The sequence below is a fragment of the Bufo gargarizans genome, chromosome 3, assembly GCF_014858855.1.
Source record: "Bufo gargarizans isolate SCDJY-AF-19 chromosome 3, ASM1485885v1, whole genome shotgun sequence".
NCBI lineage: Eukaryota > Metazoa > Chordata > Amphibia > Anura > Bufonidae > Bufo > Bufo gargarizans.
In genome coordinates this window covers 215,075,944-215,091,072 of record NC_058082.1, presented here as the reverse complement: position 1 = coordinate 215,091,072, position 15,129 = coordinate 215,075,944, and the positions used below count along the sequence as shown (strand labels likewise).

Genomic DNA, 15,129 nt, shown 5'->3' with positions numbered 1-15,129 from the left:
TTTTATGCGGATTGCAAAATACATACGGGTGTGTTCATGAGACCTAAATCATAGATTTATCACGTGTGGTAATGGGAATAGTGCTGGAAGGCGTGTATGTCCCACTCAGGTACCTCAGCTGGGTGAGACATCTAAAATCCAGAGAGCGGCAGTCGTCTCTGCAAAGCATAGTTTGCTGAGACAGTTTTGTTTATTGATTCTGGACTGGATTTTAGTTGGATTGGCAGATAGGACTGGAAGTGGGATCTGCCAATCCACACCCTTCCAGGACAGGTATTCCCTTCTAACTGAGGTGATCGCAGGTGAGGCCTGCTGTTATCAAGCGTGCATAAAGCACCTCCCAGTAAAGTATGTCAGTCTGGGGGAGAGAGTGATTTGGAACAGAGACCTGCAGAGGCTCTGAGTGGTCTCAGCCAGGAGGACTGAGGGGTCACAAGGCTATGTGAAGCCTGATCTCTTCCCGATGTGGACTGTGGGTTGGTGAGCAGACCAACTAAGGCTTGGAGTCTGATACCCTGTGCATAAAGCTGTGATTATAGGTGAGACAGGGAAACCATTATATGTATTAGTTAGAGCCCAGCGGAGCAGGTGTTTATTTTGTATTGTGTATGTTTGGGCTAGTGAAAAAAAAACACGTAATTTGGTGTCCGTGAAGATATCTGTGATTGTAACCCCCTGAGAGAAGGGGATCCCTGACACATGTTATTATGGGAGTGTTCCATGTTTACAAATAGTTGTGATAAGACACCAAGGTGTACATTTAGACCTTAGAAATGGCCAATAAGGACTGAACCCAGGTCCATTGCGACCACATCTCCAATGTCCGACAGGTGTCATGTCTCACCCTACCCTTAGGAAGATGTCTTCTACACTGTTATGGTAGACACTGGCCCAGATTTACTAATCATATAGATATATAAATTAGACAGGCTGTCTAAAAATTCACCATATTTATCACAGTGGTTCATGATGGATAATAAATGTGGTGCAGGGATAGACACTTTTCTTTGACTCTATGCCAACTATATTTTGATTGGCTTACTTTGAGACAGTATTTTATGCCACAATGGTGGCACAGTTTTGCAAATGTTACGATCCAAATTGTGACAGAATTGTGCTACTTTTCAGACAGATTCTAGATAGACATATAAATGCCTTAAATGTTGACCCTTTAACCCTATCCTGCAAGGTTGGACAGATCTACTAATATGACTGAATATATTATACAGAAATACAGGAACATGATATGTAGGGCTTTACATTACAGATAGTGAAACTGGAACAACATTACAGTCTAATACTTACGCCAGGATTCCAGAGAGGTAGAATGTTTCTGCAGATAGGTAGGACAGGTAGCTAAACAGGAAAACTAAAAGAGGCTCAATAGAAGTGATGTTCCTGGTAAAACGAGTGATGAAGGCAGCTAGGAATCCAAAGATGATCCCAAAAAACACTCCTCCAATGCCAACCACAAAAAAACGCCCTATACCAGCAAGAATGTCCACAGGTTCAATTTGTTCATAGGTTTGCATTTGGGTAAAAGAAATAAAAATGTTGTAAAGAACCTAGAGGAAAAAGACAAATTGGAAGGTTTACAGTTACAGAACACAAAGTATACATGTATACAGTGACGTACTAAAGAGGGGGAAAGTGGTCCGCCCGGGTGCCAGCTCTCGGGGGGGGGGGGGGGGGTGCCAAAAGCAATGAGTACTTCCAAAAATACAGATGGAAGTGCTCATTGCTGGAGAGCAGGGAGCTGCAGTCCTGTCACTTACTGCTCAGCTCCCAGCTCTCCTTCCCTCCTTCAGGGTGGCGGCGTACAGAATGGTGAAGTAGGAAGACTTCTCCCCACTCCACCATTCAGCCTGCAGACACAAAAGAACAACACATAGTGCAACAGCACTCTACAAACCAAATAAAGTGCAAAGACATATTACATTGCCGATGCTGTGCTATAAAATTAGAGATGCTTGGCAAATATATTAGGTGCAAAAATATTTGAGCCCGTCTGCTGCACGTCAAGGCGATCTCTCTAAGATGGGAACCTAACACTAAGTTCACCTGTTATGTGCCATGACAGTGACCATGAAGTTCAGGAGGTGTAGGTTCCACATGCATGCTATGACCCTTTTGGATTATATCTCTGTGGTGCCAAAATGGCCTCCATTAAATCCAGGGACTACAAGTACCAACATGCATGCAGAGCAAATCATATACTCATGCTAATTAAAATCAGCCTCTGAGGCAAAACAGGCTACAGGAGTGCACGACCAAATAGGAGTGAGTCACGTCTCCCATATAAACTACAAAGGAAAAGGGGGTTAGTCAGCACATCCCAATGCACAGGTGCACATCGCTATGGCAGAAAACACAAATAGAACAACACATAGTGCGACAGCACTCTACAAACCAAATAAAGTACAAAGACATATTACATTGCCAATGCTTGGCAAATATATTTTGTACAAAAATATTTGAGCCCATCTGCCGCACCTGCGCATTGGGTTGTGCTGACTAACCCCCTTTTCCTTTGCAGCCTGCAGACACAGATTGCGCTGCCAGCCTGTGTGGGTGGAGCCTGCAGCACATAAATCTGCATAAGCTCTACCCACACAGTGCTGCAGAGCGATCTGTGCCTGCAGGGAAGAGAGGTATGTGAGCTTCAGGAATGGAACAAGGTGAGTAGTTACTGCACAGAGGGCTTTATTACTATGGAGGGGGCACAGTGGACTTTATTACTGAGGAGGGGGGCACAGAGGAATTTATTACTATGGAGGGAGCACAGAGGACTTTATTAATATAAATGGGCACCACAATGGGCATTTCTACTATGGAGGGGGCACAGAGGGCATTATTACTGTGAAGGGGACACAGTGGGCATTATTATTGTGAAGAGGGCACAATAGGGATTTCCAATATGGAGGGGGCACAGAGGGCATTACTAGCACAGTGGGCATTACTACTATTAAGGGGGCACAATGGGCATTATTACTGTGAAGGGGGCACAATGGGCATTATTACTATGAAGGGGGCACAGTGGGCATTATTACTATAAAGGGGGCAGGATGGGGATTATTACTATGAAGGGGGCATAATGGGGATTATTACAGTGAATGGGGTGCAATGAGGATTAGTACTGTAAGGGGGCACACATTTGTACAAAACTACTGTGAAGGTTGTACAATAAAGGCAATACTACTGTGAGGTGGTACCATTATTTTTAAGTATTGGGGAGGAGGGGTGCAATAGAAAAGAACCTCCCCGGGTGCCAAACACTCTAGGCAAGACATTGCATGTATATGAGATTGTAAGGGTCATCTAACATATATAGTAGTAGGATCCCAAATATAACAAAGTGATTGAATTTATCTAATATTGTATGTGGAATCAATGTTCTTTATGGCTGTTTCAGATGAGTTATGTGACAATATTGTGGACAATATTGAGTATTTACGGAAACCCATGCCACTTATGTAAACTTTATAGTATAGACATGGATCCCAAAAAAATACATTGACACAAAAAAAACACTGCAAGTGGAACAAAATGGCACTACAAAAAAAAGCATGTTTACACTATACTTTATTATTCCCCATACACTTATAGCTAAGGCTTCTTTCACACTTGCGTTAGGATTGTCCAGCAGGCTGTTCTGGCAGGGGAACAACCTGCCGGATCCGTACTAACGCTTGCGCACGTGTGCTGCCGGGAGTCCGCTCCGGCCCCATTTACTATAATGGGGGCGGGTCGGCGATGCGGCCACAGCACTGCAAACATGACGAGAGGCGAACGGACAAAAACTGCAGCATGTAAAAGAAGCCTAAGATGCCACAAAAAATTATGTAAAAAAACATGCAAAAGTTGGCATAAATGCCACAAAATAACTGTGTGAAACCAGTCTAAAGCCTCCTGCACATCACCGTACCAGTTTTGCAGTCCGCAAATCGTGGATCTGCAAAATACGGATAAGGTCTGTGTGCATCCCTCAATTTTCACAAAATGGACAAGAATAGGACAGGTTCTATAATTTGCAGCCCAGCCATAAGGATGCAGACAGCACACAGATTACATCCGTGTTCTGTCCATTTTGTTTGTGGACTTGTAGAAATGAATTGGACCATGTGCGATCTGCAAAAATGCAGATCGGGCATAGACCAAAAATACGGTTTTATGCATAAGGCCTTAAGGCTTCCTTCCCACACAGTTTTATGTGGTCTTTTTTTTTGCTTATAAAAAAACACCATGAAATGTGTGTTTTTTGGTTGGTGTTTGTTTTTTTTATTCACAAATTTGTAACATGTTTTATGTACAGTCGGGTCCATAAATATTGGGACATCGACACAATTCTAAATTTTTTGCCTCTATACACCACCATAATGAATTTGAAATGAAACGAACAAGATGTGCTTTAACTGCAGACTGTCAGCTGTAATTTGAGGTTATTTACATCCAAATCAGGTGAACGGTGTAGGAATTACAACAGTTTGCATATGTGCCTCCCACTTGTTAAGGGGCAAAAGTAATGGGACAGAAAATTAATAATAAATCAAACTTTCACTTTTTAATACTTGGTTGCAAATCCTTTGCAGTCGATTACAGCCTGAAGTCTGGAACGCATAGACATCACCAGACGCTGGGTTTCATCCCTGGTGATGCCCTGCCAGGCCTCTACTGCAACTGTCTTCAGTTCCTGCTTGTTCTTGGGGCATTTTCCCTTCAGTTTCGTCTTCAGCAAGTGAAATGCACGCTCAATCGGACTTAGGTCAGGTGATTGACTTGGCCATTGCATAACATTCCACTTCTTTCCCTTAAAAAACTTTTTGGTTGCTTTTGCAGTATGCTTTGGGTCATTGTCTATCTGCACTGTGAAGCGCCGTCCAATGACTTCTGAAGCATATGGCTGAATATGAGCAGATAATATTTTTCTGAAACACTTCAGAATTCATCCTGCTGCTTTTGTCAGCAGTCACATCAACAATAAATACAAAATAATCAGTTCCATTGTCAGCCATAAATGCCCACGCCATGACACTACCACCACCATGCCTCACCGATGAGGTGGTATGCTTAGGATCATGAGCAGTTCCTTTCCTTCTCCATACTCTTCTCTTCCCATTACTCTGGTATAAGTTGATCTTGGTCTCATCCATAGGATGTTGTTCCAGAACTGTGAAGGCTTTTTTAGACGTCGTTTGGCAAACTCTAATCTGGCCTTCCTGTTTTTGAGGCTCACCAATGGTTTACATCTTGTGGTGAACCCTCTATATTCACTCTGGTAAAGTCTTCTCTTGATTGTTGACTTTGACACACATACACCTACCTCCTGGAGAATGTTCTTGATCTGGCCAACTGTTGTGAAGGGTGTTTTCTTCACCAGGGAAAGAATTCTTTGGTCATCCACCACAGTTGTTTTCCGTGGTCTTACTGGTCTTTTGGTGTTCCTGAGCTCACCGGTGCGTTCCTTCTTTTTAAGAATGTTCCAAACAGTTGTTTTGGCCATGCCTAATGTTTTTGCGATCTCTCTGATGGGTTTGTTTTGTTTTTTCAGCCTAATGATGGCTCGCTTCACTGATAGTGACAGCTCTTTGGATCTCATCTTGAGAGTTGACACAACAGATTCCAAATGCAAATAGCACACTTGAAATGAACTCTAGACTTTTTTATCTGCTCATTGTAATTGGGATAATGAGGGAATAACACACACCTGGCCATGGAACAGCTGAGAAGCCAATTGTCCCATTACGTTTGGTCCCTTAACAAGTGGGAGGCACATATGCAAACTGTTGTAATTCCTACAACCATTCACCTGATTTGGATGTAAATACCCTGAAATTAATGTTCGTTTCATTTCAAATCCGTGGTGGTGGTGTATAGAGCCAAAAATGTTAGAGTTGTGTTGATGTCCCAATATTTATGGACCTGACTGTATTTTTAAAGACCTAAGGAGAAGCCTATGGAAAAATGTCTGAAAAAAGCCATACCTAGGGTTCTGAAAAAAGAAATGCCATAGGCCTCTAAAAAAATCAGCGAAAATGGCATTAACATTACATATATGAGCTATGTGCCCCAAAATGCTTCAAATGGCAGTTAATTTCCTTTTTCATGTGCTTTAAAAACTAACAAATTTCATTGTGAAGGACGTATAGGGCTCCTTGAAACTTTAATTTGTCTCTAAAAAGGCACGAGAAGCAGACAGTCTATGACTTGGTTATTCATTTTCTATTTATTTTCTTCCTTTCTTTAGTATTTAATAAAATGCCTACTAAAAGGATTCATAAAAACGAAATTATCTGAAAAAAACACGAGATCTTAAATCTTGCTAAAATATTAGCCAAATAGCTCAGGCCGTACGCCCCATACTTTTACAAAATGCATGTTTTTTTCCCCAAAAAAATGAATCCATCATTTGGCAGTTATTTAATAAGTGTATATTTTAGCTCCATTATCCATCTGACCATCTGTACCATTTCTTTAATTGTTCAAATCTTTTTGTTTCCAAGCAATTGCAAATCAATTTTTCAAGAGCTCTGTACAGAACAGGGACATATTTTAAAGCAATCAATATTTATTTCCTTATGTATTTGTGAAGAATACACAAGAAACAGGATGTTACTATGCAAAACAGCACACTTAAATAACCATGAATGTATCCTTCAGGAAAAGAACATTCAACAATAATTCAAATATTTATTTGATAAAATCAGAGAGCACATGGTGCATTGATCAACAGTATGTGTATAAACTCTGGATGGGGGATCCGTTTATAGAGACTAATACTAGTAGGAACTGGGCAAACACAAAGCTAAGGGCAAGCATTTTCATGTTTACACTCACCACCTAGTCAAATTCAGCAGGCTGAGGCACCTTTCGCAGTGCCCGGAACAACCATGGTTCCACTGAATCGGACACAGATCACCATAATGTCCATCCAGTTCAGTAGAACGTGGGAGATCCAGGTACTGCGACCGTAATTTGGACACTAAAACATACTTTCTGTATTACTGCAGTATAAACCTTACTATTAGAAATTCGCCTATATTAGGTGTATTTCTGATGAAGATTGCAGCGCAACTGTTATTTATGCCGCAATCTAGGACTTTTCCCCACTCACGCCAGGTCTAAAAAAGGGAGGTGGTGTAGGTAGGGAAGGGGACGGGGGGCCCGTTTATTTATTATTTTCTATGCAAGTAAGCTGGCTTACATTTAGAACGGCGCTGGATACGCCACAAATATGTTGAAGCCGGCGCCTCTACATAACTTCGGAGGATCCACCGCCAGCTAAAGGGATTATTAAGACCAGCATCAAATGACCCCCATAGTTTGTAAATTTTTATCTTTTTAAAGGGTATTCTAGCTTTAAAAAAGATTACGTTACTGTATACTATTTTAGTCAATATTTGTATTTCCATATTTATTTATTTTTTTATCATTATGATCATCTATTCATGAGATCCAGCATGTTATCATGTAGCAGTGCTGCAACTCTTTGAGTCTGCAATTTCTAAGCATCTTGATATCTCTTGTGGTTTTCCAATATTAGAAAAAAATATGTCTGCTTTCTTCCCTAACCAGCACCCCACCTGTCCAATGGTGGTATTGCAGCACCATTCAGTTTAATAGATCTGAGCTGCCATACCAGACACAGCTGATGTACAGGTGTGCTGCTGTTTCTGAAACAAAGCATCCATGCTTTCCTAATCTCCTTAAGACAACCTCTTTAAGATAATGCAATAAAAGAGCCTAGCATCCTGTGCAAACAGATCTTAATAGCACAAAGGAGTCATTTCCAAGCATTTGTATGTTTTTGGTGTAAAAAAAAAGGCTGCAGGACCCCCTTATTGCAATAGGAGTGTCAAGGGTGTGGTGATGGCATGTCGGGGGCCAGGACTTCTGCCCCAACAAATTAACATTTACACCCAGGAAACAGGCGTAAATATTGGCGAATAACTACTCCAGCCAGGGGTTGGTCTAGTTTTTCCGCCAGGCGCAAGGACTGCATTATTCGCATGACTCATTATAAGTTAGACACATGTTCTGCCAGCAAAGCCAATGCAAAAGGGGAGGGAAAGACCAGCATAAAAAAACTGTCTTTGTAAATATCCCCCACATGCATTGTGTAGAATTACTAAACTCTGCTACATGCATATGGTTACATGCTGTATTTGGTTAGGTTGAAAAATGGCGCAGATCTATCAGGTCCAACCTATAATCCTACCATGTCAATCCAGAGGAAGGCAACACTACCCCTACTCTGTCATTCACTTTGGGGTGCCTGTTCTATAGATAAGTTGGGTCCCAGAGGAGTTGAGACAATCCCTTTAAAGTAGTAAAAATCTTTCCCAACTCCAAATCTGGCAATGAAAATAAATCCCTGGATCAACATCTGATCTTCAGAGATCTACTAACCATAACCAACCTCCTCTGAGAGAGAGAGGTCCATACTCTCACTGCTCTTACAGTAAAGAATCCCTGCGTATGATGATATACAGTATTACCATTTACTTACTTTATGACAAACAGATGTTTCCATGTACTTACCTGTTAGGCCTCTTTCACACTACCGTATGGCTATTTCAGTGTTTTGTGGTCAGTTTTTAACGGATCCATTGTTCAGTTTTTTTGTTTCCGTTGTGTTTCCGTTCCGTTTTTCTGTATGGCATATACAGTATACAGTAATTACATAGAAAAAATTGGGCTGGTCATAACATTTTCAATAGATGGTTCCGCAAAAACGGAACGGATATGGAAGACATACGGATGCATTTCCGTATGTGTTCAGTTTTTTTTGCGGACCCATTGACTTGAATGGAGCCACGGAACGTGATTTGCGGGCAATAATTAGACTTGTTCTATCTTTCAACGGAACGGAAAAACGGAAACGGAATGCATACGGAGTACATTCCGTTTTATTTGTGGAACTATTGAAATGAATGGTTCCATATACGGACCGTATACGCAATGCAAAAAATGGCCCGCAAAACGGGAAAAAAAACGGTTGTGTGAAAGAGGCCTTAATGTCTCCTCTCTTACTTAGTGTTTCCCAATTGTTGCTGTTTGAATGCAACTGCAGTGGGGGACTTGGTATTTCTGTGGACAAAATGTCACTATGACAAGAGCTTTTATCTAACATCACCTATTTATCACCTATGCAGAGCAATGGTTGCTGGAACCCCCACCGTTCACTACCACAGTGGTCCCAAGAACCCTGTTCCAGAGGAGTCTTCATGGAGCGGTGGTCACACTTGCGCAATACTGCTAGATTCAGAGATTTTGGGACTCTCAGACACAGCGCTGTGCTATCTCTGTTGGTACATTTAATGGCGTGGCAAAGTGTGTGCGCGATCAGCACTAAATTCAAACTCATGCAGAATCTGGGGCTCAGGGCACCCGTTGCAGGGATCAATGGGGTCCCAGCCCAGCATAAATTCATTACCTGTCCTCTAGATAGATGATATATATATTTGTAGGTGCCTCTACAGTCGTGTTACAGACCTGATTTGATATAGATTCCACATCACAGTTACACACTCAGGTAGTACACGCCTGATGAAGAGACTGTTGATTTCTCAAAAGCTCGCTATGTAACGTCATTGCTTCTATTTTTGTTAGCCATATAAAGGTCTCAAACCTACAATACTCTTATTTTATTTCTCTTAGGCCTCTTTCACACGACCGTATGGCTTTTTCAGTGTTTTGCAGTCTGTTTTTCATGAATTCGTTGTTCAGTTTTTTGTTTCCGTTGTGTTTCCGTTTCTGTTCCATTTTTCCGTATGCCATATACAGTATACAGTAATTACATAGAAAAAATTGAGCTGGGCATTACATTTTCAATAGATGGTTCCGCAAAAAATGGAATGGATACGGAAGACATACGGATGCATTTCCGTATGTTTTCAGTTTTTTTGCGGACCCATTGACTTAAATGGAGCCACGGACATAGGACATGTTCTATCTTTCAACGGAACGGAAAAACAGAAATACGAAAACGGAATGCATATGGAGTACATTCCGTTTTTTTTGCGGAACCATTGAAATGAAAGGTTCCGTATACGGAACGCAAAAAACGGCCCGTATACGGAAAAAAAAAACGGGTGTGTGAAAGAGGCCTTAATGAGAGCACTAAACTAGTTTTCTACTCGCTAACATAGTACCAGACTTTTTCCTTTTTCTTATGGTTATGGTCCGCATCCGAGCAGCAGTTTTTGCGGCTCAGATGCAAACCCATTAACTTCAATGGGGCCGCAAAAGATGCGGACAGCACTCCGTGTGCTGTCCGCATCCGTTGCTCCGTTCTGAGGCCCCTCAAAAAAAAATGCAAATTGCGGAAGGCACATGGGCGGCTTCCGTTTTTTGCGGTTCCGCGGACCGCAAAAAAACTGCATGGTCGTGTGCATGAGGCCTTCTTCTGATGGATCAGAAGAGAGGAAAGCTATAGGTGATGTGAACTCAGCCTAAGGCCCCTTTCACACGGGCGAGATTTCCGCGCGGGTGCGATGCGTGAGTTGAACGCACTACACCCGCACTGAATCCTGACCCATTCATTTCTATGGGGCTGTTCACATGAGCGGTGATTTTCACGCATCACTTATGCGTTGCGTGAAAATCGCAGCATGTTCTATATTCTGCGTTTTTCACGTAACGCAGGCCCCATAGAAATGAATGGGGTTGCGTGAAAATCGCAAGCATCCGCAAGCAAGTGCGGATGCGGTGCGATTTTCACGCATGGGTTCTAGGTGACAGTCTATTCACTGTATTATTTTCCCTTATAACATGGTTATAAGGGAAAATAATAGCATTCCGACTACAGAATGCTTAGTATAATGGTGCTGGGAGGGTTAAAAAAAATAAAAAAGTTAACTCACCTTATCCCCATGATCGCCTAGTTCCCGGTCGGTCTCTTCTTTAGCTGTGGCTAAAGGACCTTTGGTGATGTCAGATCACATGCTCCATCACCATGGTGATGGACCATGTGATTGGAGCATGTGATCTGACATCACCAAAGGTCATTCAGCCCAAGCCCACAGCTAGAGAAGAGACCGACCGGGAACTACACGATCTTGGGGATAAGGTGAGTTAACGTTTTTATTTTTTTTTAACCCTTCCAGCACTATTATACTAAGCATTCTGTATTCAGAATGCTATTATTTTCAGAACATCAATCCCAAGCCCGAACTGCTGTGAAGAAGTTCGGGTTTGGGTACCAAACATGCGCGATTTTTCTCACGCGAGTGCAAAACGCATGACAATGTTTTGCACTCGCGCGGAAAAATCGCGGGTGTTTCCGCAACGCACCCGCACATTTTTCCGCAACGCCCGTGTGAAACCAGCCTAACTTGTCAGCAACTGCACAATCCACATACAGCTCTGCTCTGCTGACCTTTTTCAGCAACTGAAATAGTACTAAATCAGGGCGCCTGCTATATGCTTTAGTGCTGCCTGTGACTGGAATTGCTCTGTACACAAAATCTAATCATCCATCACAGGCTACTTTATGATGAAGTCTACATATCTACCAGTCTCTGCTCTATTGTAAAAATCCTAATTATGGATGAATATTTATTGTTCAAACATGTTCAGCCATCTTTTCCAATTGGTCTAGGTCAGAACAATAGTCACCTTCCTAAACCCTTGCTGGAACCCTAGCAGTCTGACAATGGAAGGGTTTGACCAAAGTGGCTCCCCAAAGTGCCTCAGTTGTTAGCACTGGTGCCTTGCAGCGCTGGGGTCCTAGGTTCCAATCTGACCAAGGACAACATCTGCATGGAGTTTGTATGTTCTCCCCGTGTTTGCGTGGGTTTCCTCCCACACTCCAACGACATACTGATAGGGACCTTAGATTGTGAGCCCCATTGGGGACAGTTGGATGATAATGTCTGTAAAGTGCTGCAGAATATAGTAGGGCTATATAAAGTGCATAAAATAAATAAATTAGACTCTCTCCACTTCTCATTTGTTCTACATCACAGTATCCTGCACTTTGCAGATTCCCAGTATCTCGTAGCAATAAGACCCCAGGCAGTCTTTGTAAAAACATGTGAATCGATATCATTACTGACTTTTCATACTATAAATGTTTTGGAAACTATATTCATATTTTAATTGCTTTGCATAGTTATTATCTAATTTGGGAACCCTGTCACTCTCACAAGCATCTAATAATCCTGAGATCTGTTATTCCAAACCACTGCAACCGCTTTGGACAACCTAAAGGCCTCTACACTGCCTATAGCCACTTCCTAATTATATGTAACTGTGAAAAATAATATCTAATTATATGTAAATATACAAAACAATAACACCACCTAAAATGTTTTGGCAACATTTACTAAGGTGAACACAAATAGCACCCAGTGTTCACAAAAGTGTCTACATGGGAAAGACCTCACCTGTGAAATATGGTTTTACATCTCAGCCGGGACAGTGTCTTCCTTTACATTATTAGAACAATTTGTTCCTTTGCAGCCTCAGTGTTTGCATTGCCCACATTTCTAGGTACTGTATAAATGAGATGTCCTCTTTCATCTATTGTACCACATCTCTCTCTAGTACACATGTATGAATCATGAAAAATACATTAGCTAAATGCCTTTTCACAGTGGCCTAACACAAAGAGTGAATTTGCTGGCGGATAATCACCGTCTCAGCTCATTATTTGCTTTAATAGTGACTTTTCAGGTTGTCCCATGAGCCCTTTCATCTCCCAACACAATGAATGTATGTGCACGCACTAAGGGGATATGTGATTCAGAGCTAAAGCCTACTCTTAGTGCCTAATACAAATGGTTAATAGGTAAATACAGCGCCATTCTGGTGTGCAACCCTTACTTTTTAGCTTGAACTTGTACCAAATTTGTCTGTCTGCACCGTGTGCACGGCTGCATTAACATTTCATTCTACCCCAGGCGCTGAGGTTGAATACGCCCTGGGCTGTTTGATCAGCTTTTAGCCTCATGCACACGACCTTTCCGTTTTTTGCATTCTGTAAAACACGGAAGCCGCCCGTGTGCCTTCCCCAATTTGTGGAACGAAACAGGCGGCCCATTGTAGAAATGACTATTCTTGTCCGCAAAATGGACAAGAATAGGACATGTTATATTTTGTTTGCGGGGACACGGAACGGAGAAATGGATGTGGACAGCACACAAAGTGCTGTCCACATCTTTTGCAGCCCCATCGAAGTGGTGCGGACCAGAACAACGGTCGTGTGCATGAGGCCTTTGTCAACACAAGTTTTACGTAGATAAAAAGGAGATGGTCTTCTACTCACATTTTCTTTTTAAAGTTTTACCAACCAATGTCAGCCATTTTTCATCATAAAAAATAAGTGAAGTACACAAGATAAACTACACAAAATCTTAGCATTTTGTTTCAATAGTGTTTTCCAAGGTTGGGCATTCACAGTATATTTCTCATGATATTTATACTGAGATTTCACAATATCTAGCCTAATTCTAAAGGTAATAAAAAACAACAACACACAACATGCTAAAAATACAGATACACACGCTAACTTTACTCAGTCATGTTCATCTATGCAAACACACTACATACATACATGCACACATGTACATTCAGTGTATGCAAGCATGCTCACCCATACATTCACTACATTAAACATATGCACATTTACTCCGTCATGTGTGTACTCAGAAAAGATATTTAGGGTACAACCACACAGTGCAGTCTTGATACAAGTACTGAAATACTGCACTGCCATTACCAACTAAACACAGAGGACCTTGTTAGTTAGGGTGGGTTCACACTAGCGTTAGGGATTCCATAATGGATTTCCGTTATAACATGGTTATAATGAAAAATAACGGAATACCCAGACAGAATGCAAAATGGAAGCCTTTAAAAGGCATTCCGTTTGCTTTCCATCCTAATAGAAGTCTATGGTAAAAAAGAGAAAAGGGTCCAGCTCGGTTAAAATGTTACCTTTATTTTTCAGTGCAGATAAAAGCCAGTTACTGTCGACAGGACTTTGTTTTCCGTCTTGCATAATGGGACCCAGACGGATCCATTTTGATTCCCATAGACTTCTATTAGGACGGAAAGAAAACGGAATGCCTTTTAAATGGCTTCCATTTTGCATTCCGTCATAATACAAGTCTATAGGCAGAAGAAAATTCGTCCTCCCATCTTATGGATTCCGTTATAGAGCCATAACGGAATCCCTAACGTTAGTGTGAACCAGCCCTTAATTGGAGCCCACAACATTGGCCAGATGATGGGAACTCCATTTAAAGAAACAAAATGCATTCATTATAATGCTAAATTCTGCAGTCGGGATCACCCACCCACCCATGAAAACATGTCTGGAGTCAGTGATGATTCGGCCACAAAGATAAGCAATCTGTTGAATTTCTCTGACAATGTGACAAGTCGTTTCTAAAAGGGTTATCCCACAAAAATCAGGTCCTTAATTGGAGTGGTAGAAAATATTTGTTTTGTGAGCCCTTAGCAAATATGGACATTCACTGAACTGCCCCAATTCATACACATCTGTACCTACACTGAAACATTATTCATATAATGCCTATACTTGTACCCTACACATTTCAACATGTGTTTCTCATCATGGGTGCAGTGGCATGTAAAGGCTGCACCTTAGGGTGCTTGTTGTGCAGAATGTCTATAGCAGTGTCCAACTCTGTGTGCCAAAAGGACCTTCTGACATCACAGGGCCACATGACCTTCAAAGCCATAATTTCTGTGACAATGCACCTCACCTTAACCCCTTAAGGACATAGCCTTATTTCACCTTAAGGACCAGGCCATTTTTTGCAAATCTGACCAGTGTCACTTTAAGTGGTGATAACTTTAAAACACTTTGACTTATCCAGGCCATTCTGAGATTTTTATTTATAAAAAAATACAAAATTTACCAAAAATGTGTAAAAAATTGCAAATTTCCAAGTTACAATTTCTCTACTTCTATAATACATAGTAATACATACAAAAATAGTTATTACTTTACATTCCCCATATGTCTACTTCATGTTTGGATCAATTTGGGAATTCTATTTTATTTTTGGGGGATGTTACAAGGCTTAGAAGTTTAGAAGCAAATCTTGAAATTTTTCAAAAACCCACTTTTTAGGGACCAGTTCAGGTCACTTTGTGAGG

At 41.4% G+C, this 15,129-nt stretch overlaps 1 protein-coding gene across 1 annotated transcript in view; it reads right to left on the bottom strand.

Moving 5' to 3' along the window:
• SLC9A4 (solute carrier family 9 member A4) overlaps positions 1 to 15,129 on the bottom strand; it is an 80,689-nt gene that overhangs the window by 53,999 nt on the left and 11,561 nt on the right. Inside the window, exon 3 of the mRNA XM_044285552.1 lies at positions 1,306 to 1,565. Coding sequence (XP_044141487.1) covers positions 1,306 to 1,565 — 260 coding nt within the window. The remainder of the gene's footprint in view (positions 1 to 1,305; positions 1,566 to 15,129) is intronic.